The sequence below is a fragment of the Peromyscus californicus genome, unplaced genomic scaffold, assembly GCF_007827085.1.
Source record: "Peromyscus californicus insignis strain IS unplaced genomic scaffold, ASM782708v3 Scaffold_4__1_contigs__length_199733344, whole genome shotgun sequence".
NCBI lineage: Eukaryota > Metazoa > Chordata > Mammalia > Rodentia > Cricetidae > Peromyscus > Peromyscus californicus.
In genome coordinates, this window is record NW_026294562.1 from 113,240,816 (window position 1) to 113,264,460 (window position 23,645).

General features: G+C 39.8%; 1 protein-coding gene across 3 annotated transcripts in view; it reads left to right on the top strand.

Moving 5' to 3' along the window:
• Positions 1–23,645, top strand: part of Tmem135 (transmembrane protein 135) — a 233,508-nt gene that overhangs the window by 42,208 nt on the left and 167,655 nt on the right. For all 3 annotated transcript variants that reach the window (XM_052714210.1, XM_052714208.1, XM_052714209.1), the window contains exon 3: positions 2,298–2,390. In XM_052714210.1, the coding sequence (XP_052570170.1) occupies positions 2,298–2,390 (93 nt within the window). The remainder of the gene's footprint in view (positions 1–2,297; positions 2,391–23,645) is intronic.

Consider the following 23,645-nt stretch of genomic DNA (forward strand, 5'->3'; position numbering starts at 1 on the left):
TTTTAAACCTCAGAGCCATCCCCCCACCTCTTCCACCCCCATTCTCCCCAACCCCAGACACAACTCCTCCTATGAGGCCATACCTTCTCACCCTCCTGAACACTCCACCAACTGGGAATCAAACATTGGAGTATGTGAGCCTATGGGGTCTATCATCATTCAAACCCTACAGCAACAAAGGTCTATTTGCATAATGGAAATAATCGTAATCCATTGTGATTCAGGTTACTCTCTTTCTAGTTTAATTTGTGAAATAACATTTACCTCCAAGAGAATTTGTCAAAACAGGAGCCTTAGATCTTGGCCTCATGATGTAAATTTCAAATTACTGGCCTGATTGTGCAATAAAAGCACTTCAATATAACATTCCTTTTCTAAAGCCTACTATAGTTCTGAGATTGTTGGTCAGGATTTCTCATCAGGATCAGAATTCAGGAATGACCAGAAATTCAAAGCAACTGTTGTATGAAGTTGGGTCCATAAAAGACACATGGTTGTGCCTCAAAGAGTGAGTAAGTTCCTGGCGTCTCCTCCTGCTGGACAGTGTTCTGATTTAGGCTTGTATTCCATCCCTGTGCTTCCTGCTGTCTGATGGACACAGTTCGACTTTCAGCCTTTTGAGTGCTGTTCTTAGCAACTTCTCACTGCTGTTGGAAGCAAACATTTATGTCTGTCAAGTTAAAGGTCACTTCATGTTATCCTCATCCTTGGGTTGTCTAAAGTAGTTTTGTATATTTTAGTTAGAATTAAGCATATAATTTCCAAATGGCTCTTATAGATTTTTTTCTTGGAGCCCTAGTATTTATAAGCTTTACATAGTAGAGGCAGTAACTAGTAAAGTTTCATGCTACGGAGCAGATTGTATCTTGAAATTGACTTGGATATCTGTGTAAGGAGCTTGAGCCTGTGGTTTCCGCAGTGCCAAAACTCATTAGAACCTCAGGTACTGACCGCCCTGGGAGCTGCTATGGCCACACACTGTTCTGTGGACTGCCTGGCTAAACAGTGGAAGCGTAATGGATTTAACAGTAAGATAATGTCGGTGTTCTTCCTGGAGCTGTCTTCCTAAGTCCCCTTTCCTCTAGAGCTTCGTAGATCCTGTAAGGGAAACCTCCTTGCAGGCTTTCAGACAAAAGGTTTTTAATGTCTCATAAGTGCTCATTAAGTGTTCATGGCAGTTAAAATACCCCAGATTTCAATGAAAAAGATCATTTCTCAGATTCTTGATCCTTGTCTTTCTCTGCCTGCCCTCCACACTCCCCAATATTATATATATATACACACACACACATATATATACATATATATGCACACACATATGTATGTATATATACATATGTACATGTATATATAGACATATGTACATATATATGCACATATGTATGTATGGTATACATCTCTCTCTGTATATGTATATATACACACACATACATACATATATATATAATATACAGCTACTGATCAATTTTGTTCATATCATTTCTTACATTTAGAAGCTGGTTCTCATTTTCTTAGGAGCATGTTTTGAAAGAAAAACATGTCACATATCTGAAGCAAGGTATAGTGGCGCATGGCTTTTATCTTAGCACTCTGGTGGTTTAGGAGTTTGAGGCCAGCCTGGACTACATAAGTGAGTTCCAGGCCAGTCAGGGCTACAAAGTGAGACCCCCTTTCAAAAACATATATTTCTCATGTCTCTTAATTTGTTTGGAAACATAATCAGTTAAGCTATTTGTAATATTTTGGGTACTATGAAGATTCCTACTTTCAATAACTAATGTTAATAAATAAGAAATAGTATCCACATAAAGCTAAAAAATATATAATACTTCAGCAAGTGCTGCAGGAAAACATGAAGGGTTGTAAAGTGTAGAAGCAACAATCCCTTTTGAAATACCACTTGTGAGTCAGTGGGTGGCACACCCCACACTCAGGAGAGAAGGCAGGAGACAGAGGCTAGCCCTGGCTCCATGGTAAGCTAAAGGACATTATGGAATACACAGTAAAACTCTGTCTCACAAAAACAAACCAGATCTAAGCCAAGCAGCATCCATAACTACCATCTCAACAAGAGCACTGGCGATGCTTGCAGAAACAGCTGGCGTTTTCTGTAGACCTACTGTGAGTGCTGCAGAGTGCTGGCGGAGAGGGATGGTGCATCTGGTCTGGGACTCGGTGGATCTGGGGTACTGTGGGGTTCTTGGATAAAAGGTGGGCGGAGAAGAGAAGCTTCTGTTTGTAAGGGCTGAAATGACCAACTAGGAATTTCATACAAAAATTCCAAATTTGTATTTCAGGAAGATACTTGGAAAATTCTACTCCTGGACTCCTGGCTTTGGTGCTGCTCTACCAGCCTCATATGTAGCCATTCTAATTGAAAGGAAAAGCAGGTAAGCTTTACATGTCTACATGCTTAATAGAATTAATTACCTGAAAGAATTTGATTTTATTTTTGCTTATTAGTTATTATTACACAGGGATGAGAAACCTTTCCCTATGTATTTTTTCCATTGTGCAGCTGTTTGATTGAAATTAATTCTACATGAACATTATGTTTATTGTCTATAAAATAAATATAAGGATATTGTAAAGATGCAACACAAAAATAAAGAAATGTAAATATAAAATAGTGAACAGAAATACCAGCTTCTTTTTAATTAAGTAATAGAAGGTTCTGTGATACAGCCTATTAAAGCATGCTTATGCAAATTCCAGCGGCAGCCCATTTTCTTCACTGTATAGCACCTTCGTTATACCTAAGGAAGTTAATCAATTTTCTGTTGCCATCTAGGTCTGGTCCCTGCTGAAGACTCACTGACTACCCTTTCATAGCAATTGCCCTCTGTAAGGAATCTTGTGAACAATTTTTTCTATTGTTATTCACATAAAATTTTCCATGTGAACTCATTCATACCATCCGTAGAACGTTATATAAGTTGTTGAGTCAGAGGGCAGTGAGAGCTGATGTTAAGGCCTTTCATAAGAACGAATTTGTCACTGCATGCATTGCTAAACTCAGAGACCTCATGGATGTTGTAATGCCTGAGAATTCAAAACAGGTTTTATTCTGCCTCAAAGGACAGCACAGCACAGAGCTCAGGTGGGGACTTCAGAGCCGACCTCTGGCTTAATAGTCTGGCTCTGCCACTAACTGTGTCTCCTCTGGCTTATTCCTCTGAAAAATGGGAGTAATGACAGTCTATCATGCTTTCAGATGATTTAGTTAATATATGAAAAAATAATTAGAACAGCACAGTTATGTGCATGGTAAGCATAACTTTTTTTTGCGTGTAATTAGTGAGAGAGTTATTCTGATGGCATCTTGAATCATTTTTAAAATGTGAATATTGGTTTTGAAAACATGTTCAAAAGATCTATTAGTCACACCAAACTTTAAACCTGTTTTTTGTTTTTTTCCTTTTGGGTGGAAGAGTGTTTACTAGAGCAGGGACAGATCATCATCATGACTGAAGAAAATGACAGGCCTTTTTCTAGAAGCATCCTTAATCACTGTGGCACGATTGACTTTTAGCATTTAAGTAGGATTATATTTTTGTAGTTATCTGACCATTTCAGCAGGAACCGGTGACATGAATTCCCACAAAACCTCCAGAGTCAGCAGTTAGCAGTTTGTAATTTTACTTCATTTGCATGTCAGTGCATGTGTGTGTGTATGTGGCTGTGTGTGCTTATCATGTGGAAGCATGCTGTAGACATTAGGACCCTCTGTCTGAAACTTTATCAAAACATTTCCCTGCATAATCACAAATGTTCTCACACATAAGGAAACTAACAGTTATTCTTTGCTTTTGTGTAGATTGAAGTTTCTTGATCCCACCTGGTCCCACCCAGACAGCAACTGTTTTTATAAAATAATCACTCAGAGGCTTAATATTAACTACAAACTGTTTGGTCTATGGCTCAGGCTTCTTGCTAGCTAGCTCTTTCATCTTAAATTAACCCATTTCTATTAATCTATGTATTGCCACATAGCTGTGGCATAACCAGTCTGCTGGCATCTCATTCCTTGGGTGGCTGGATGGCTGTCCTCTGACTCTGGGAAATGCAAATCAGAGCCACACTGAGACACCACCTCACACTACACAGAAGACCTTATACTGCTGGAGGGAACCGGAACCAGCAGCCACTTTAGCAAACACCTAGCAGTTCCTCAAAAGGTTAAACATGATACCAGGTCAGCCAGCAAGTCTACAGCTGGGTTCATTCACCAGAGAAATGAAAAGATTAAGTCCATTCGGAAATGCGCACAAGCCTAAGGCAGCGTCATTCACACCTGGAAGCCTAAGGGGTCGGAAGCTCCATCACATGGGCTCTCTGAGGGCAAAGAGCAGTGAGGCAGTACTTCACTTCATCTTAATCTTCAGTTTGAGTGTACCACCTGACCTTATTCTTCCTTGCCATTGGCCAAAACAGCTTTATTTATCAACCAATGAGAGCAACACATATTCACAGCATACAGAAAGACCATCCCACAATATTTTAGTATGTTTATTATGTGTTTATTCTAATTTTAAGGTTGTGTTGCTGTTAGTATTTAAGGCTTTGGATATCCTTATCACTGCTGAAAGTTATTCTGTAGATTATGCTTATAGTAGATTAATTAATGTCCTTTTCTGTAAATTCTTCTATCATAGTCTGTGTTACTTTTTTGATAAGGAATTACTTTGCAGTGAATCTAAAATAATAAAAGGGCCTATGCTGTTAATATTATTTTATTGCATTCTTACTTTCCTGTTTGTAACCTAATAAGGTTTTCTGTGTAGCTTAATTTATGCCTAGGTTTTAAAAAGATACTTTTATGAATGCTTGAAAAATGCATGTTCTATTATTAGGGTTGAAAGGTATTTCTAAGTTCCATGCTGGTTATTATGTTGTTTAGATTGTATCTTCCTTTTGAGGTAGAGTCTCTGTTATTAAAATATTTGAAGGACTTGGCATAGTGGCACACACCTGTACTCCCTGCACTGGGGAGGCAGAGGTGGAGGCAGAAGGAGCGCTCTGAGCTTGAGGCCAGCCTGGTCTACATAGTGAGTTTCAGGTTAGCCAGGGCAATGTTGTTAAGTCCATACCTAAACAAACAAACAAACAAACAAATAAAAGTTTTTATTCCTTTTGGCTTGAGTTCTATGTTGTTATACATCACAGTCAGGATTCTTTTTGTTTTTGCTTAGTATGTCTTAACATTTTTGGAACAGTTTATGTGTCTCTCATTTCATTTTGTTTGGGGAACCAATTTGAAAATCTTTGTATTTTGAGTAATATATATATATTTCCTGGTACCATTGACACCATATATCGATATCACTGCCATGTTTGCTTTTTAGTTGTGCATATTATCTTCAATGAAGCACTGTGGGGCCCATCTGCGTTTATCCTTTAATGTTGAGAAGTTCACAGACTCAGCGATGCAGGGTGCTTCTACTCTCCTGTCCTCTCACTGCACCTAATGTGAAACTAGGAAGTGGACATGGCTGTCACTGCCTGTAGAACTCGGGGTTCCCGTTTTCAGTGCGCTCATGTGTATGTGACAGTTCCGAGCAGCTTGTCCTCACGAGCTGACTTGTTTAATCCCCATTGCTGTCTGTACACAGTACGCTTTCATCACCACAAAGAGGACTTGAAGAGCTGCTGAAATGGAACCATGGAAGTGTATTATTTTAATGCAGGCCTTTTCTTTCCTTTTTAAACTAAGCATCATGCTGTTGATCCACCCAAGATGTTACCTGTATCACCAGTTCATTCCTTTTCTATTGCTTAGTTTTCTGTTATAGAAATATACAGGTGTGTACTTACGATTTATTCATCCTGTTGTTATTCTACCCATGGCATGGTATTACTTTCCATCTATTTTGATTTTTTTACATTTCTTTCATCAACTTTTGTCATTAGCAAATGTAGCTTCCATATCCTGTTTCAGAACAGTTGTAGTGTTCTTAGCATGAGTTTTGTTCATGCTTGTAAAAGAATAGTGGTTTTAAGTATATTTATAAAGTTGTTCAATCTTCAGCATGGTCAATTCCAGGAATTTATTTTCACCTCCAATGAAGCCCCTTTGATAACTCATACCCATTCTCCACCCGACCCAGTCCTAGCAGTCACCAGTTAATTTCGTGTCTGCATATTCTCTTCTCCGGTTGTTTCATGTCAGTGGAGTCACACAGTATGTGGTTGTAGTCTGACTTGCTTTTTGGGCTGCCAGCTCACAAAAAAGAAAAAAAATGACACAGAGACTTACTATTAATTATGAAAGTTCAGCCTTAGCTTAGGCTTGTTTCCTAACTGGCTCTTATAACTTAAATTACCTCTCCCTCTTTTTTTTTTTTTTCTGGTTTTTCAAGACAGGGTTCCCCTGTGTAGCCCTGGCTTTTTGGGAACTAGCTTTGTAGACCAGGATGGCCTCGAACTCAGAGATCTGCCTGTCTCTGCCACTGCCTCTGCAGTTCTGGGATCAAAGATGTGCCTCCCCACCCCCACACACTCGTTACCTCATCTCCACGATAGCCATTCTGGTTATTCGACTCCCTCTTTCTTCTCCCAGAGTTCTCTCTGTCCAGAAGTCCCTGCTCTACCTCCTGCCTAGCTGTTGACTGGTCAGCTCTTTATTAAACCAGTCACAGTGACACGTCCTCACACAGTGTAAAGGAATACTCCACAACACATGGTCACTGGTGAGTGGTCCCGTTTGCTTGGCTGATGGCTTGAAATTCAGGATATTGTGTGCCTTGCTGCCTTACTGCTCATTGCCCTCAGAGAGCCCATGTGATGGAGCTTCCGACCCCTTAGGCTTCCAGGTGTGAATGACGCTGCCTTAGGCTTGTGCGCATTTCCGAATGGACTTAATCTTTTCATTTCTCTGGTGAATGAACCCAGCTGTAGACTTGCTGGCTGACCTGGTATCATGTTTAACCTTTTGAGGAACTGCTAGATGTTTGCTAAAGTGGCTGCTAGTTCCGATTCCCTCCAGCAGTATAAGGTCTTCTGTGTAGTGTGAGGTGGTGTCTCAGTGTGGCTCTGATTTGCATTTCCCAGATGGCTGGTGATACCAGGCTTCTTTTGATGCATATCTTCTATTAAGAAATGTCCTGCTGCTGGGAGTGCAGACTTGTGCAGCCACTTTGAAATCAATATGGTGCTTTCTCAGAAAATTGGGAATCAATCTACCTCAAGACCCAGCTATACCACTCTTGGGCATATACCTAAAGGTTGCTCCATCCTTCCACGAGGACACTTGCTCAACTGTGTTCATAGCAGCTTTATTCATAATAGCTAGAACCTGGAAACAACTTAGATGTCCTTCAACCAAAGATAAAGACACAATGGAGTATTACTCAACTGATAAAAGCAATGACATCAGGAAATTTGCAGGCAAATGGATGGAACTAGAAAAAAATCATCCTGAGTGAGGTAACCCAGACTCAGAAAGACAAACATGGAATGTATTCACTTGTAAGTGGATATTAGCTGTAAAGTAAAAGATAATCATGCTATGGAACACAGATCCAGAGAGGCTAAGTAACAAGGAAGGCTTAAGGGGGAACACAGGGATCTCCCTAAGAAGGGGAACTAGAACAGATTTCTTGGGTGGACTGGGGGCGGATAGGGTTGGGAACAGGAAAAATCAGGTGGTGGTGGGGATGAGGGGTGGGAGGTGGGGTGAGGGAGAATATACTGGGAGAAATGACCTGAATTGGGGGTTCATTTCAGGGATGAGGTGGAAACCTAGTTGCAATGGAAAATCCGTGGAATCTATGAGAGTAATCTTAGCAAAGATTCCTAGCAATGGGGAACACGGAGCCTGAACCAGCCATCCTCTGTAACCAGGCAAGGCCTCAAGAGGAGGGACTGGGACACCAACCCAGCCACAAAACCTTTGACCTACAGTTTGTCCTGCCCGCAGAGTGTTCTAGGACTGGAGCCAAGCAGAATTGTCATCAAAGAGACCAGAGAGACTTCATCCAGCAACTGATGGGAGCAGATGCAGAGTCCCACAGCCAAATATTAGGCAGATGGGAGAGAGGGAGAGGAAGGATTGGAGGAGCTAGAGAGGTTAGGGGCACTAGGAGAACATGGTCCACAGCGTCAACTGACTGAGACTCATGGGAACTTACAGAGATCAGGGAGCCTGCAGGGGTCTGACTTAGATCCTTTGCATGTATGTTAAGCCTGAGTAGCTTGATGTTATTTATTTTTTTAATTTTTTGTTTTTTCGAGACAGGGTTTCTCTGTGTAGCTTTGTACCTTTCCTGGAACTCGCTTTGGAGAACAGGCTGGCCTCAAACTCACAGAGATCCGCCTGGCTCTGCCTCCCGAGTGCTGGGATTAAAGGCGTGCGCCACCACCGCCCAGCCCATAGCTTGCTGTTCTTGTGTGGGATTCCTAACAGTGGGCGTGGGGTGGTCGCCGACTCTTTTGCCTACTTGTGGGACCCTTTTCCTTCCACTGGGTTACCTCATCCAGCCTTGATGGGGTCGTGTATGTCTGATCGTATTGTAGCTTGCTGTACTGTGTTTTTGGTTGATGTCCCTGGGAGGCCTGCTCTTTTCTGAGAGGAGGCGGAGGAGTGGTGGGTCTGGGGGAAAGGGGAGGTTGGAGGGAGAGACTGGGGGGAGGGGAAGGAGGGGAGACTGAGGTCAGGATGTAATTTATGGGGGAAGATGAGAGGAGAATAAAAACAAAAAACTATCATTTTGTCATTGGATTACTTACTATTTAGCTCTTGAGCTGCAATTGTTTTTAGATAGTCTAGATGCAAGCTTTTGCATCTACAGTTTGCAAATGTTCTATATATTTGTCTCACCACTTTCTTGGGTCATGTCTTTCAGAACAGAAAAATATTTTGATTAAGGCCAGGTCATCCTTTTTTTTTTTTTTTGGACAGCATGTTCCTGTACAGTCCAGACTGACTTTGAACTCACTGTGAATACCAGGCTGGTCTTGAACTTGTGATTCTTTTTCCTCAGTTTCCTGAGTGCTGAAAATACAGATATGCCCTATCATGCCTGTCTCCTTTTTAGTAACCTTTTGTTGACTGTGTTTTTGGTATCATGGTTAAGAAACAGTTAGCAGGGGGAAACTGTGATTAGTGTGTAAAATAAATGAAAACATTTAATAAAAAAGAAGAAACAATTACCAACCCAAAGGTTTACTCCTGATTTCTTTAAGAGCTTTATAATTTTACCTCATACATTTGAGTCTTTTGTCTATTTTGAGTTAATTTTTGTGTATGACTGGAAGTACGGGAATATGTTTTACATTTCATCCTCTATATACTTATGACTTACTACTCCATGTAAATGTCATTGACCTTGTGTCCTGATCCTGACTCATGACCTTGCTGCTCTCATTTGTTCTGGGAGTCACTGGTACATTCCTACAGATGTTACCTGCCAATGGGAAAGCTTTATTTCTCTTCCAGTCTACGTGTATTATCATCATTCTTGTCTTACTGTGTACAGTCTCCTAGCCCTGGTCCTGATGCTAGCAAATGGCACTCAGTCTTTTACCATCAACTGTGATGCTGTAAGCTGTAGTGTTTTTATGTGTGCATTATCAGCTTTATAAAGTTCACATTTAGTCCAATATATTGAGGACCTTTATCATGAACAGATAGAGTAATTTGCTGTATGGCTTTTCTATATCAGTATGTTCATATGGTTTTTCTTTGGCTTATTTATAGGGTTTTTTTAAACACATGAATGAGGTGGGGATTGTTGATGATGTTATCTACATCTGGATTTCTTAACCTTGGAAATATTGACAGGTTTTCATACAGAAGAGAACTTTATGGGGAAGACTATCTTATGCCTCAGCCTGTACATGCTGTTGGCTCGTTATTCTTCCTCACCTTTGGGAAAGTCTCTGGATAGTGCCAAATGTCCACCTGGGGCAACTAGTCCTTGTTGAAAACTAATGATCTGTTTCTGGTCAAATTCATTGGTCTAAGTTTATCATTTGCTGAGGAAAGTGTAAGACCTCCAGCTGTGGTTGGAAATTGTCTCTGTCTTTAAATGAGTGTCTACAATGGTTTTATCCTTATGTCCTTTTGGTATGCTTTTCTCAGTATGCTATGGTCAGTGTCAAGTGTCCTCCTGCAACTCAGGTATTTTCTTGTTGTGAAGTGTCTTTTTCTTAGCTACACAGAGTCTGCTCCTAGCATTACCAGTCATGCTAGCTTAGCTGCTTTTGCCCCTGAGTGCTGACTGGATGTATGGTCTATGTTTTTAAATTTAGTTTCAAGCATCTGTGCCTTTCTTTGTGTTAAAGTTTTTTTTTCCTCAGATAGCTTGTAGTTGAATTTTTAAACAACATTTATTCTTGACTTTTAATTAGATTATTTAGTTCATTAACATTTGGTTTATTTTTTGATGGGGTAGGTTAGCTCTGCTATTTTATTATTACTTTAAATTTTTTTTTGTGTTTGTGTTTTTTCTTCCTTTGCATTACTAGGCCACTTAAGACTTTATTTTATTTATTTATTTTTGCTTGCTCTGTCACTACAACACAGGCCTTTAACTTTCCAGCTTCTCAACGTTAATATTTCACCACCTCGCAAAATGTAGAAACCTATCTTGGTCCAGTTTAGAGGCTGATTATGCGGTATTTAAGTTATAACTTCATCTTCTACAGTATTAAGTGGAGTTGAACTACAGTGATACCAAAGTCAAAATGTGTAAGGAGGTAGCAGTGTAACATCCAAGGACACGAAGAGTGGCTGTTTGGACGTTAAATGATGGTGGGATTAGTATCCTTAGTGTTGTTTTTATGCTCACTTTTGATGGGTGATTTTTTAAAAGATTTTTCTTATATGTCCTTTAAGAGGGCTTTTTGCATTAATGTTTCCGTCTTAGTCACCAGTTAGTTACACAAGATTCCTGCTATTACAGACTATGGGCTATTTTAAATATTAGTTGAAGTGGTTTGCTGTTTGTTTGTTGCTTTAAAAGCAATCAAATACTTTATCTTCTTTTTTAACTGCCTTTGTTAGCAGAAATTTTGGAAACTCCCACTGAGTCCTGTGACAGTCGGGCTCCACTTTGGCATTCTTACTCATTAATGAAAGAGTTTAAGGACAGACTGAAAAGGAAGTTTGAGGACAATTTTATTAGAGTTTAAAAGAAAAACCCCAGGTTAGGCAAGCTGTAAACGTCAGCCGCTCCTGGGAGGAGGGAGATGGAGAAGAATGGAGAAAACCATGCAGTTTAGGTTAAGTGGATGTGGAAGTCAGCCACTTAGCAGACTGCAGCCACAGGCAAGGAAGCTGAACATTAGAGAAAGCATGAAAAAGCCCAGAGTATCAGAGAAAGCGTACTTAGGCTCTGACCAGCATCTGAAAGAAGACTAAAGAGAAGGGACAGTTATGCCTGTAAGATGGGCTGACCCCACAGAACCTCTTGACTGTTTATTTGTAGGAAATGCATTATAGGGAGGGAATTCTAGGAAGGAAAAGTACATTAGCTCATTAAAAATGGAATTCTTCCTTCTGTTTCTTTAGGTGAAGGTGAAACCACTTTCCTAGGGATGCTTCTGCCTTCCTGAGGGGTGGTCCCTTATCTAGGTCATTGACCTGCCCAACCACAAGGCTGGGTCTCTATCTAGACCAGAGGCTTTATTCTTTTGGTCTGAAGGGAATAGTTTTTCCTTAATGGGCTCTTATTGTTACTTTGGTATTACCATGTGGCTGAAGAAGAAAAATCAAACTTGTATGTGATAAGATTTTTACATAATTGAACTGTGTGAAATCTGTTTATTTCCATTGTTTACTAGGTGATGAGATTTATGATACTGGGAAATAGCTCTGTAAGGTTTTGTGTTGAGAGCTGTGTGTGCATGCACAACAACTATACCTGGTTGCTTCTGTTCAAATTTCCAAGGTCCTTTGTTTTTGCTATCTAGGAATTGAACTAGGGCTTTATCTGTGTTCACCACTGAGCTGTGTTCCCTGACCAAGTTTTAGTTCTTTAATATTCAAAGCCTAGGGACGTTTTAAAAGCAGTTGTGCAGTTGTTTTTGCTTTCTTGTGTGTGTGTGTAAGTGTGTGTGTGTGTATGTGTACAGCTTTAAAACTGAGGAAAGTAGATATTTTTTATTTCTCTATAAGCTGCCTTTCTTTGAGTTTTATTTTAAAGAAATTGGTTCAGTGCTTACCTGGAATTTTGTAAGAGTTAATGTAGTCACCAATTTTGCCCCGAATAAGTGCTGTTTATGTGTTTTCAGTTTAAATTAAGGTTATCTTAAATAGCTAGAGCCTCAATAGCTTATAAATAATTTATAAAAGTGAAGTTTTACAAACTTCAAAGTCATTATTTTTAGTACTGAAATAAAACATTATTGTTGTTATTCCAGGAGGAAGATAGACTTGTAACTATGGTTTTAGTTCACAGAGAAAATTAACAATGTGCTGGTAGAAGCAGTCAGTAGGCAGCCAGAAATGTGATTAGATTTAGGGGAAAGGTGGTGGTGAAATAAAGTTGGATGTTTCTGTGCACACTGACATAGGAAAGCCCAGGAAAAAGGCCCTCTGGGTTTGTGTGCACACTGACATAGGAAAGAGGTCATCTGGGTTTGTGTGCACACTGACATAGGAAAGCCCAGGAAAGAGGTCATCTGGGCTTGTGTGCACACTGACATAGGAAAGAGGTCATCTGGGCTTGTGTGCACACTGACACAGGAAAGAGGTCATCAGGGCTTGTGTGCACACTGACACAGGAAAGAGGTCATCAGGGCTTGTGTGCACACTGACACAGGAAAGAGGTCGTCTGGGCTTGTGTGCACACTGACACAGGAAAGCCCAGGAAAGGGGCTGTCTGGGGTTGAGTGCTAGGAAACAGAGTGCAACTGAGTCTTACTTTCAGTATATATTCGAATATCTTTGAAATAGTAAAAGAAATGAAGAAATAGGTTGTGTAGGAATAGCACTTGGTGCTTTTCTTTTTTTTAATAGTATTATTTGTATTCTTACATTTTAAAGCTTTGGCAGTGAAAACTTTATGATACACGCACTTGGAGCTCAGATGTGTAATTAGTTTTGCAGTGGTGAGATGCCATCATAGAATGTGAATCTCTTGTCTGCGTTTTCTGTATCTGCAGATACTGTAGGTATCTGCAAATGTGTCTTTCTTTTCTTATCTGTCCTCCCTTCTTTCTTCTCTCTGCCCCTTCTCCATCTTCCTCCCACATCCCATGTCTGTCAGTCCACCCATCCTTTCAGAGCTAAGCTCGCTTTGCCAATTAGTTTCTTATACCTAGGAAGAGAGGGACCCTGAGTGAGTCCTAATCACATCACTGTGAGCTTCCGAGAGAGCTTTGAAGTTCTTTCCAGGGCTCCTTTAAAAACTTGTGCCACAAAGAACTGGGTTCTTCTTAGCTCAGTTGGAAGTCTGGTAACATCTAGCTTACCCCAGGAGGGCTGTAAGAAGGGTCTTTTTCTCTCTGACTCTAGGAAGTGCCTTGTGGTCCAGAAAGACGTTGTTCTGATGGATTTTTCTTCCTTTTTTTTTTTTTTTCCAGAATTGCTGTGGAATTTGCTTTGATATTTAGTTTTACTTTGGATAAGTTAAAAACCACAGTATGCTTAAAGATGGATTAAAATGAAAACTACTCTCATTGTAAGCACACTTTTGGGTTGAGTTATTAAGCACTATAGTACTTAAGAAACATGTAAGCAGACAGGACCGAGATGAAAAGAAGGATGTAATATGCAAATCAGAGTTTGGTCTGTAAGTTCTTTACACACTTGTTTCCACAAGGTCTTGCCACCAGCCTCTGGGGTGCTTGTGGTGCTCAGGGAATTCTGTCACAGAATGGGGTCCCACAGTCTTCATTTAGACTGAGAGTTGGTCCTGCTCATTCCTATGCCTTTCAGGGGAAGAACAGGGAAAACTTTCTCTGTTTGGGAACTGTCTCTCTGTTTCTGCTTTCTCTCCTTTTCTCTTTGTTTTTCGGGTGTAGACATGCTTTATATGTGTATTTAATAGTAAGATGTGTATGTATTTAGAACTGAGAAGTTAGGTTGTTTCTGCTGGCTCCCCAGTAACCTCAGGGAATATATTATCCATTATCATTCAAAACCTCGGGATAGGCTAAAAAATATATGCAGTGAAGTTTCAAAGTGAAACACTGCTAGTCCTTCACTGAGAAGTGGTGATTACGCTGCTAGACGATACCACTGTTTAGGATTTGGGCATGATGTTCGGCTAGTTTTGAATCTGCAAAGTATTACAGAGATTTAATTTTCTTTTTTCCTGTAGGTGTGTTGATGTTGTGGTTGCAGGGTTAGTTGATGTGGCAGTGGTTTAGTATAGCTGCTAAAATTCTGTGTGCTAGCTTAAGAGATTTCTTCCCACCAGAGGAAAGAGGGAGAGAGACCCTGTCTCAATTAAAAAAAAAAAGACACTGGGGGGTGAGTGGGAGGTGGGTGACTGTTGGCTTAGTCTGACCTTTGAGTAGATGCTTAAGAGGGAGGAGTTACGGTTGCTGTTCCTTAATAGCATTCTTCTTGATGATCTTGACTTCAAGTCCTCAGGAAGCCCCGAGGCCATGGCCCAGAAGCACCAGGAGAAAGAGGTTTTTGCGGAGCCCACTGTGGTGGTGCCTCTCTCAGGACATCAGGACTCTCTGTGGACCTTGAGATTCTTTAATTCTCAGGACTCAGGGACTTAGCAGGGACCTCTTCTAAAGGAACCTGCTGCCTTAGTGAGCTCTCTGGTCCTGAGTACACACAGCTCCCACACCTAGTCAACTCTTTGGATCTGAGCCGTGGTCCTCTAAGTGGTCCAGGATCACCTAGAGACAGAGGTGACTCTGATCAGGAAGGCACCTTTCGAAGAGCAAGGAGTGGACCAGGACATCTTGAGAGAATGGGCTGAGTACCCAGAGGATGGGACCCTTGTTTTCTTTCCATTTGCTGGTAACTGCCAGGGAAGCCCTGGAATCCCAGAATGGCCTTAGTTGGAGGGAAGTGCTGGGTTCTCTAGTGACTTCTGCCACGTTGCCCTCTCCGGCCTTGGGAACGAGGAGTTGGAAGAGGAATATGTAGTTTTTTCTTTTTTTTAACTCTTTGGGGCCCCACCATCCAGCTCCTAAATAAATACTCGAAGACTAATTCTTACTTATGAATGCCCAGCCTTAGCTTGGTTTATTTCTAGCCAGCTTTTCTAACTTAAATTATCCTGTCTCTCTTTAATTACAGTTTGCCTCTCGGCTTTTTACCTTTATTCTCTATATATTTCCTTCTTACTCTGCTGTTATCTGTGGGCCTGGCCCCTGGTGTCTTCCTCTCCTCCTTTTCTCTCTCTTCCCTTTTTCTCCTTATATTTATTCTCTCTGCCTGCTAGCCCTGCCATCCTTTCTCCTGCCTACCTATTGGCCGTTCAGTTCTTTAACAGACCAAGCAGATATTTTAAACAAGCAAAGTAACACAGCTTCACAGAGTTAAACAAATGCAACATAAAAGAATGCAATGTATCTTTGCATCATTAAACAAATATTCCACAGCATAAACAAAAGTAACCCATCTTCAACTAATCTTCCACAACAGGAATATGACTACCTCTTAAGTTTCTCAGTGATTTTTTTTTTTTTCATATGTGTCATGTTGGAAGAAAGCCCCATTCCAGAGGCAGGGAAACCACTTTCTGAGCAAGGAAGATACTCAGGATAGTGGGTGCAGAGGGCCCAGGTCTCCCTGTTGATGTCCACTGGGCTGAAAATGAAGTCAGGCAGATAAGTGCAGAGGCCTGGGACTATGAGGAGTGGAGGGACTATGTCAGCTTGGACAGATAAGCTTCTGGGTTGATTACTGCTTGTATGGGCTGGAGATTGTGTGGGAATTTGTGGCTGTATCACTTATGCATGTAAGCAGCCGAACTGCCATAATCTGGATCTTCCTTATGGGGGGGAGTCTGTACAGAGATTGCATGGGGGGTGGGCCCAGGTCATACTACACTTTTTGATTTGCTTTCTCTTAGGGTTTGTCTACAGGTGGGCTGGAGGTTTCTGGTGGGACTGGGTGACCTGTTAGGCTGGAGGCGTAAGACCACTTGGCTCATCTTTTGGCTGCAGTCTCCAGCCTTGCATTGTTGAACTCTGCTGAAGGATAACCGGTCATGGCAGCAGCTGGTAAGATTAGTTCAATGGGCTTGGCTGGAGTTGTCTTCAGTCAAGCAGAGGACGACCTGTAGCAAGTGGGTGCTGCTGCTAGTGGAGGAGTAAATGGCTTGACTTTTGACCATGTCTGGGGTTCCCGAGGATGATGTAAACATTTTCATGTGGTGAGGTTGAAGGTGTTGAGCTGAAGGTCTGTAGGCAGCTGGCAGTGATGGTTCATCCTGACAGAAAATCATGATCCTAGGCTGAGGAGGCCCTGAAGGTTTTTGGGACTTTGTCAGCAATCCTAAAAGGCAGAGGAATAGGCGTTGAAATGAACCACAGAGAATGAGCAAGCTGTTCAGTGATTGAGTTTCTGCCCAGGCTACAAGATGACCTCAAGTGTAGAGGACCAGCCCCCACACTTATTTACCCCAGGAGCTCTTGAGGAATGAGGGATAAGAGACTTAGAAGTAGAGAAGGGACAGAGAAAACAGAGAGAAAACACAGGATTGTAGTTGAAGTTTTCCTGTGTCCCAGCCTGTCAGTGGTCAGGACAGTCCTGCAGCCACTGAGACCCAAGTAAACACACAGAGGCTTATATTAATTATGAACTGTATGGCCTAATGGCTCAGACTTCTTGCTAGCTAGATCTTACATCTTAAATTAACCCATTTCTATAAATCTATACCTTGCCACGTGGCTTATGGCTTACCGGTATCTTTACATCTTGTTTCCCATGGTGGCAGCTGGCAGTGTCTCCTGACTCAGCCTTCCTGTTCCCAGCATTCTCTTCTCTGCTTGTCCTGCCTATACTTCCTGCCTGGCTACTGGCCAATCAGCACTTTATTAACCAATCAGAGCAACACATTCACAGCATACAGAACATCCCACAGCACAGGAGAGACTCAGGTAGGCCTGGGTCTTTATCTACTGGCCCAGAACTTTATTACAAAGATCTATTTATAACCATGCCAAGGGGTGGAGCAAAAGACCTCCCTCTTGCTAGTTAGACCCTTACAAACACCTGGTACCCAGGCCCGGTGCCGGGTACAGCCACTAGGAAACCTAGTGGGCTCCAACAGGTCCCCCTTCTTTATATATTTTAAAGGAAAAATTCTTGATGCATCCTCATCAAACTTAAAGACAAACAGGTTAACATAATTCTAATACTAATATTGCTATGCATAGTTACAATTTTCTCAATCTTACATGTTAAAGCAAACTTTTAATATTTCTTGCTAACAAAACATAGGATAAACTTCTGATGTATACTCCTTAAACTTAAAACTTTCTTAAACCGTGGTGCATCAATATCAATAGGTTAACATAACAATTTCTACAAACCTACTCTCAACCTGCAAACTAACTCTCAACTTACAATTTAGAACTATACAAAACATAACATTAATTCACTCAAGAAACACAAAAATATTTTTTAAATTAAATATACTGAGGTATATTAACACTCCCCCTTTTCTTTAAAAAGAAACCAAACTTCTCTATTTAAACAGTTCCATTATTACACAAACAGTTCTATAAGTAGTTTATAAGTCATCACTTTTGTTAGAGTCTATATGCATAAGTAAATTCAAACTGTCCCATTGTAATGAAGTCATTACTGTCCATTTTATTTTTTAAGTTCAAAAGTCCAAAAAGAGTTTTGGTACCATTCCTAAAAGTTCCTTTGAGCACACATAGTCAGGGCCTGGCTTGTCAGCTGCCCTTAAGTCTGTATAGCTGTCAGAATCGTAATGACTGAAGCAAACAGTTCCAAATAGAAGTCCCACAACCAAAACGTCTCAGTTCAAGCAAGACTCTCTGAAACCTCTGCTTTCAGCTACTGCTACGCTTTGCAGTCTGTAGCCTTCCGTAACCAGTCTCAGACCAGGCTAGAGAGCTTCACCTCATAGCCACGCAGGCTCAAGGCTCCTTCAGCTGCCATGAGCTGAAACTGTAGATGTATCCAACCTTCTTATTAAATAATAAACACAGAACCAATGCAAAGAAGAAAGCCAAGAGGTCAGAGCTAAGAGCTAAAACCTTACCCTTCCTCCTGCGGTGGTCCTACCTCTCCGAACCAGAGCTACCCCTGTGTTAAAGTCTTTATATAGAGTTCCTGTCCTGCCTTCTCATTGGTTGTAAACCCAACCACATGACCGCCTCCTCACAGCCTGTCTGTATAGGCCTCCAGGTTTTCCATGATTGGTATTAAGATTAAAGGCATGTGTATCCAATAATGGCTGTATCCCTGAACACACAGAGACTTACCCAGCTCTGCCTACCAAGTGCTGGAATTACAAGCGTACGCTACCACTGCCCTGCTTTCCTATGGCTTGGTAATAGCTCTGACCCCCGGGCAACTTTATTTATTAACATACAAATAACATTTTAATACAAATAAAATATCACCATATTTCCCCTTTTCTATTTTAATAAAAAGGAAAAAAAGAAAAAGCTTATAACTAATATAAGAAAAACTATATACAAAAGGACAATAACTATATACAGTATATACAAGTAATAAATACCTAAACAATGTCTAGTCCATTTGTATTTGACAAATTCAGAGAAAATAATTTCATTATCTATCCTATTTTGGTAAGTCCAAAATGTATCCTAATTAATCTTCAACTATAACTAACTAACCTTCAACTATAACTAACTAATCTTCAACTCCCTCAGAGACCCAAGAAGGAAATAATATTAGCTAACAAAAATAAAAACAGGAAGTGCACATAAGCAACTTCCAAAAAATTTGTGAGTTGACAGAAACAGACAGCTGTCTGGACAGTCACCTGAGGTTTCTCCGAAGTGCTGGGGCATCATCTTCAGCCTATAGGCTTAGCATATCTGACAGACTCATTTGTGAAGTAGGATGTACACAAGGTCAACAGTTCAACCTCACATTGAGTGAGAGTAGTCCATGTACCAGAAACACCTGAATTCCACTAGTGTCATGTCATGATTCAGGATTTTAAATTCTGGAAATTGTTGATGGTTTTTTAATTCAGCTGTCCATTCTTCTTGGCTGTGTATATATGGCTTCATCTCAGCATCCCATTCTTCTCCATATCCCTCTATCAAATGCCAGTCTACTATTGAGAGGCGTGAGCTTAGTTACTCTTCAAGAATAACTGTTTCAACTGCTGTTCCATTGCACATCAGAGGCCATCGGCCCACTGCCTGTTCAGCTGCCTTCGAAGTAAAGGGCACTGTACCTTTTTCGAATTGCGAAGGCCACTTCAGGGATGGTGCCATATTGGCCTGGCCTCTGAAGATGCCTTTTGATAAAGCCATAACCACACTTGTTTTGGCAAGAATCAGTAATCCTTTGTTTTATGTCCTGTCTGTCCATTTTGTCCTGTTGATTCGAGGATACTTTGTTGTCCAGTGGCTAACTTTTGCCACAATGAAAGTTAACTCCATATGCAGTTTCTTCAATGCCCATATTTTCTCTGAAGTAGATTGGTACTGCCAGGAGCCGACATGTCTCATAGTCATAACAAAAAAGAAAAATTTTCTAAGTTATTAAAACATTTTAAATGCCATATTCTGTAGATCTCTGAAGGGTTTGAAGATAACCTGTCTATCTAAAATATACCTACTCAATCTTGAAAACATACCTAATATAACTACAAGTTCTATTATAATATCTAACTACTAACTTTCATTTCTTTATATCCTAATAGTTGGTAATAACATTCAAGGATCAGAAAATTGCATTATATTGTTAGATGAACGGTACAATTAGAAAAATATATATAACATTTTCTAACAATATCAATTTCAATATATATAATTTGTATACAATATAAAACAATCCAATCCAATGTAAAGTATTTACATTTTTCTTTTCTTTCTTTCTTTCTTTTTTTTTTTAATAAGAACCTTAAATCTAATCTCCTTTGCTTAGCCTTTTTCCTAACCCTTGACAACAACTTGTAACCAACCCCCCTAATCAATGAAAATTATCTCAGACCCAAAACCCATTAAAAGACCAAAAAAACCAACCGCCCCACACCACCTCTTTGGGAATGTGGGCGTTGTATTCTTGAAATTGCTTCCTGCTGGGTATGGGCGAAGGTATCTTTATCCTGAAAGAAAAATTTTAGATTAATTGTCAAATTCTAGGAAAGGTAAATATATCCTTCGTTATCCAGTCTGTGTATAATGCCAAAATTCAGGGTTTATCTCAAATCCTTATTCAAGTAGTCTTTGAGACTGGATCATCTCAGCTAGCTCTTCTCAAAATTGCTCTGAGCACTTTGTAGTTCAAAGGTGATCTGTAGATGATGTTTGTCAGCTTAGTGATGTTATTATTGTCCACGTGGAATTGTTGTTGTTGTGGGGCCCCATCTTCTTCCTGGAGACTTCAGTTGATGTTAGGCCTAACCGTGATTTCCTGCAAAAAACTGATAAGAGACTCGAACACAAAGACTATATATGCGACTTTTTAGAATTAGTTAGTACTCTATATGACCATTTATATCTTAACAAAGTTTAAAATGTATATATATCTATATATATTGATTTTGTAAATTTTGATATAAAATTCATACTTTAAGAAAAGTTTAAAGAATCAGAATAGAATCAAAGAGTTGAGATTCGTAATAGAATAGTCCCTTAATTTGGCTTTCTCCTGTCCCATAGCAGAAGATGGCTCTTTTCTTCTGGCATGATACAGGGAGTTTGCATTTTCCTTTTAACAACATGCTTGAGTTTAAAGAAGGAGAGAGCCATTCTCCAACTCCAAAGTCAGCTTTAAATTTTAATTAAACTGGGACTATTAGAAGTTAAATAGTGTTAAATCTTTAAAGAAAAGCAGAAACAAACATTTAGGAAGACATAAAATTTTTTTAGATAACATACCCATACGCCATTTCACTCTGTTTCTTAGGATAGATGATTTGTTCCTTTTCTTCAGTTGTCTCATTTGTCCAGTGTTCTTCAAATTCCTTAACCTTCATTCTCCTAAAAGACAAAAACAAAAACCTTTCCCCAAGGTTTTTTTGGGATGTTCCTTTTTGACAAGTTATCTGATTAAATGAAAAGGCATGTGTTACTGGTGTAAGTTAGTTTAAATTGGATGTTTACGATAGTTGATGAACTATCACCTCCTCTAATTAAGAGGTCTCTCTTGTTCAAATCAAACCTTTATCAATTTTGATGGTACCCACAGCTTATCTTCTCCTGTAGAAATAAAAGCAAAACCTCATCCCCAACGTAACACATAACCCGGTTTCCATTCTGAGGTCAGCACATCCTTAAAGTATATAGGTTGATTTAATTCTGTAGTTTTTTTCTGTTATCCAATGTCTCTCTGCAGCTGTTGTTCCTTTCTCATTGGCATTAAGAAAATTCAAAGTTAATAGAGCATTATGTAGTCTATTTCTGGGGGTTTTTGTTACTCCTTTTTGTTTATTTAGCATATCCTTTAGAGTTCTGTTTGATCTTTCTATAACTGCTTGACCTGTAGGATTATGTGGTATACCTGTAACATGGTTTATATTATAATAAGCAAAAAACTGTTTCATTTTAACAGAGACATATGATGGAGCATTATCAGTTTTGATTTGTGCAGGTATACCCATAATGGCCATAACTTCTAGCAAATGAGTGATTACATAATCAGCTTTTTCAGAACTCAAAGCAGTTGCCCATTGAAATCCTGAATAAGTATCGATAGTGTGGTGTACATATTTCAGTTTTCCAAATTCTGCAAAGTGAAACACGTCCATCTGCCAGATTTCATTCCTCTGAGTACCCTTTGGGTTACATCCTGCTGGTAATGGTGTTTGATTGTAGAAGGAACAAGTAGGACATTTCTTTACTATTTCTTTGGCTTGTTGCCAGGTTATGGAAAAATCCTTTTTTAAACCTTTACTATTTACATGATGTTTTTTATGAAATTCTGAGGCCTCCAGCACATTTCCTATCAATAATTTATCAATCTCATCATTGCCTTGTGCTAGAGGGCCTGGCAGACCAGTATGGGATCGGATGTGAGTTATATATAAAGGATGACTCCTTTTTCTGATTGTATCTTGTAATTGAATAAATAATGAAGTTAATTCTGAAGCATCGTGGATAAATTCTGCAGTCTCAATATGTAATACTACTCTTTCAGCATACTGAGAGTCAGTTACTATATTGAGAGGTTCTGAAAAATCCATTAATACCAACAGAATAGCATACAATTCTGATTTTTGAACTGAATTATAAGGACTTTGAACCACTTTACTTAAATTTTCTGATTTGTAACCTGCCTTTCCTTGTTTGTTGGCATCTGTATAAAATGTACGAACTCCAGATATGGGTTTTTTCCTCACAATTCGAGGCAAGATCCAATCAGCTCTCTTTATAAGATCAATTCTATTGCTTTTGGGATATTTGCTGTTAATTTCTCCCAAAAAATTACTACAAGCTTTTTGCCAAGCTTCATTTTCTATCCATAATTTTTCAATGTCCTCCTTAGTTAAAGGTACGACAATTTCTGCTGGGTCTATTCCTGCTAATTGACGAAGTCTCAATTTTCCTTTCCAAATCAAGTCAGAGATTTTTTCCACATAAGTTTTTAATTTTTTATTTGGTAAAAATATCCATTCCAATATAATATCTTCCCTTTGCATTAATATTCCTGTTGGGGAATGCCTAGAAGGTAAAATAACCAAAATGCAATCCAGCTTTGGATCAATACGATCTACGTGCCCTTCATGTACTTTCTTTTCTACCAAGGCCAATTCTTTCTCAGCTTCAGGTGATAATTCTCTTGGACTATTTAAGTCCTTATCACCTTCTAAGGTTTTAAACAAATTATTCAGTTCATCATTTTTTACCCCAACAATAGTTCTTAGATGAGAAATGTCTCCAAATAATCTTTGAAAGTCATTAAGAGTCTGTAGTCGATCTCTCCTAATTTGCACTTTTTGAGGTCTAATTTTTTGAAGTTCTATTTTATATCCTAAATAATTAATAGAATCTCCTCTTTGTACCTTTTCTAAAGCAATTTGTAATCCCCAGCAAGGCAAAATTTTCTTTACTTTTTCAAACATTCTTTCTAAAGTATCTGCATTTGAATCAGCTAATAAAATGTCATCCATATAATGATAAATTATAGATTTAGGAAATTTTTTTTTTAATTTATTTTGCAATACAATTCAGTTCTACATATCAGCCACGGATTCCCTTGTTCTCCCCCCTCCCATCCCCCTCACCTTCCCCCCAAACCCCCCCCCCCCCCATTCCCATCTCCTCCAGGGCAAAGCCTTCCCCACAGACTGAGGTCAACCTGGTAGACTCAGTCCAGGTAGGTCTAGTCCCCTCCTCCCAGGCCGAGCCAAACAATCCTGCATAGGCCCCAGGTTTCAAACAGCCAACTCATGCAATGAGCACAAGATCTGGTCCCACTGCCTGGATGCCTCCCAAACAGATCAAGCCAATCAACTGTCTCACCCATTCAGAGGGCCTGATCCAGTGGGGACCCCTCAGCCATTGGTTCATAGTTCATGTGTTTCCATTCATTTGGCTATTTGTCCCTG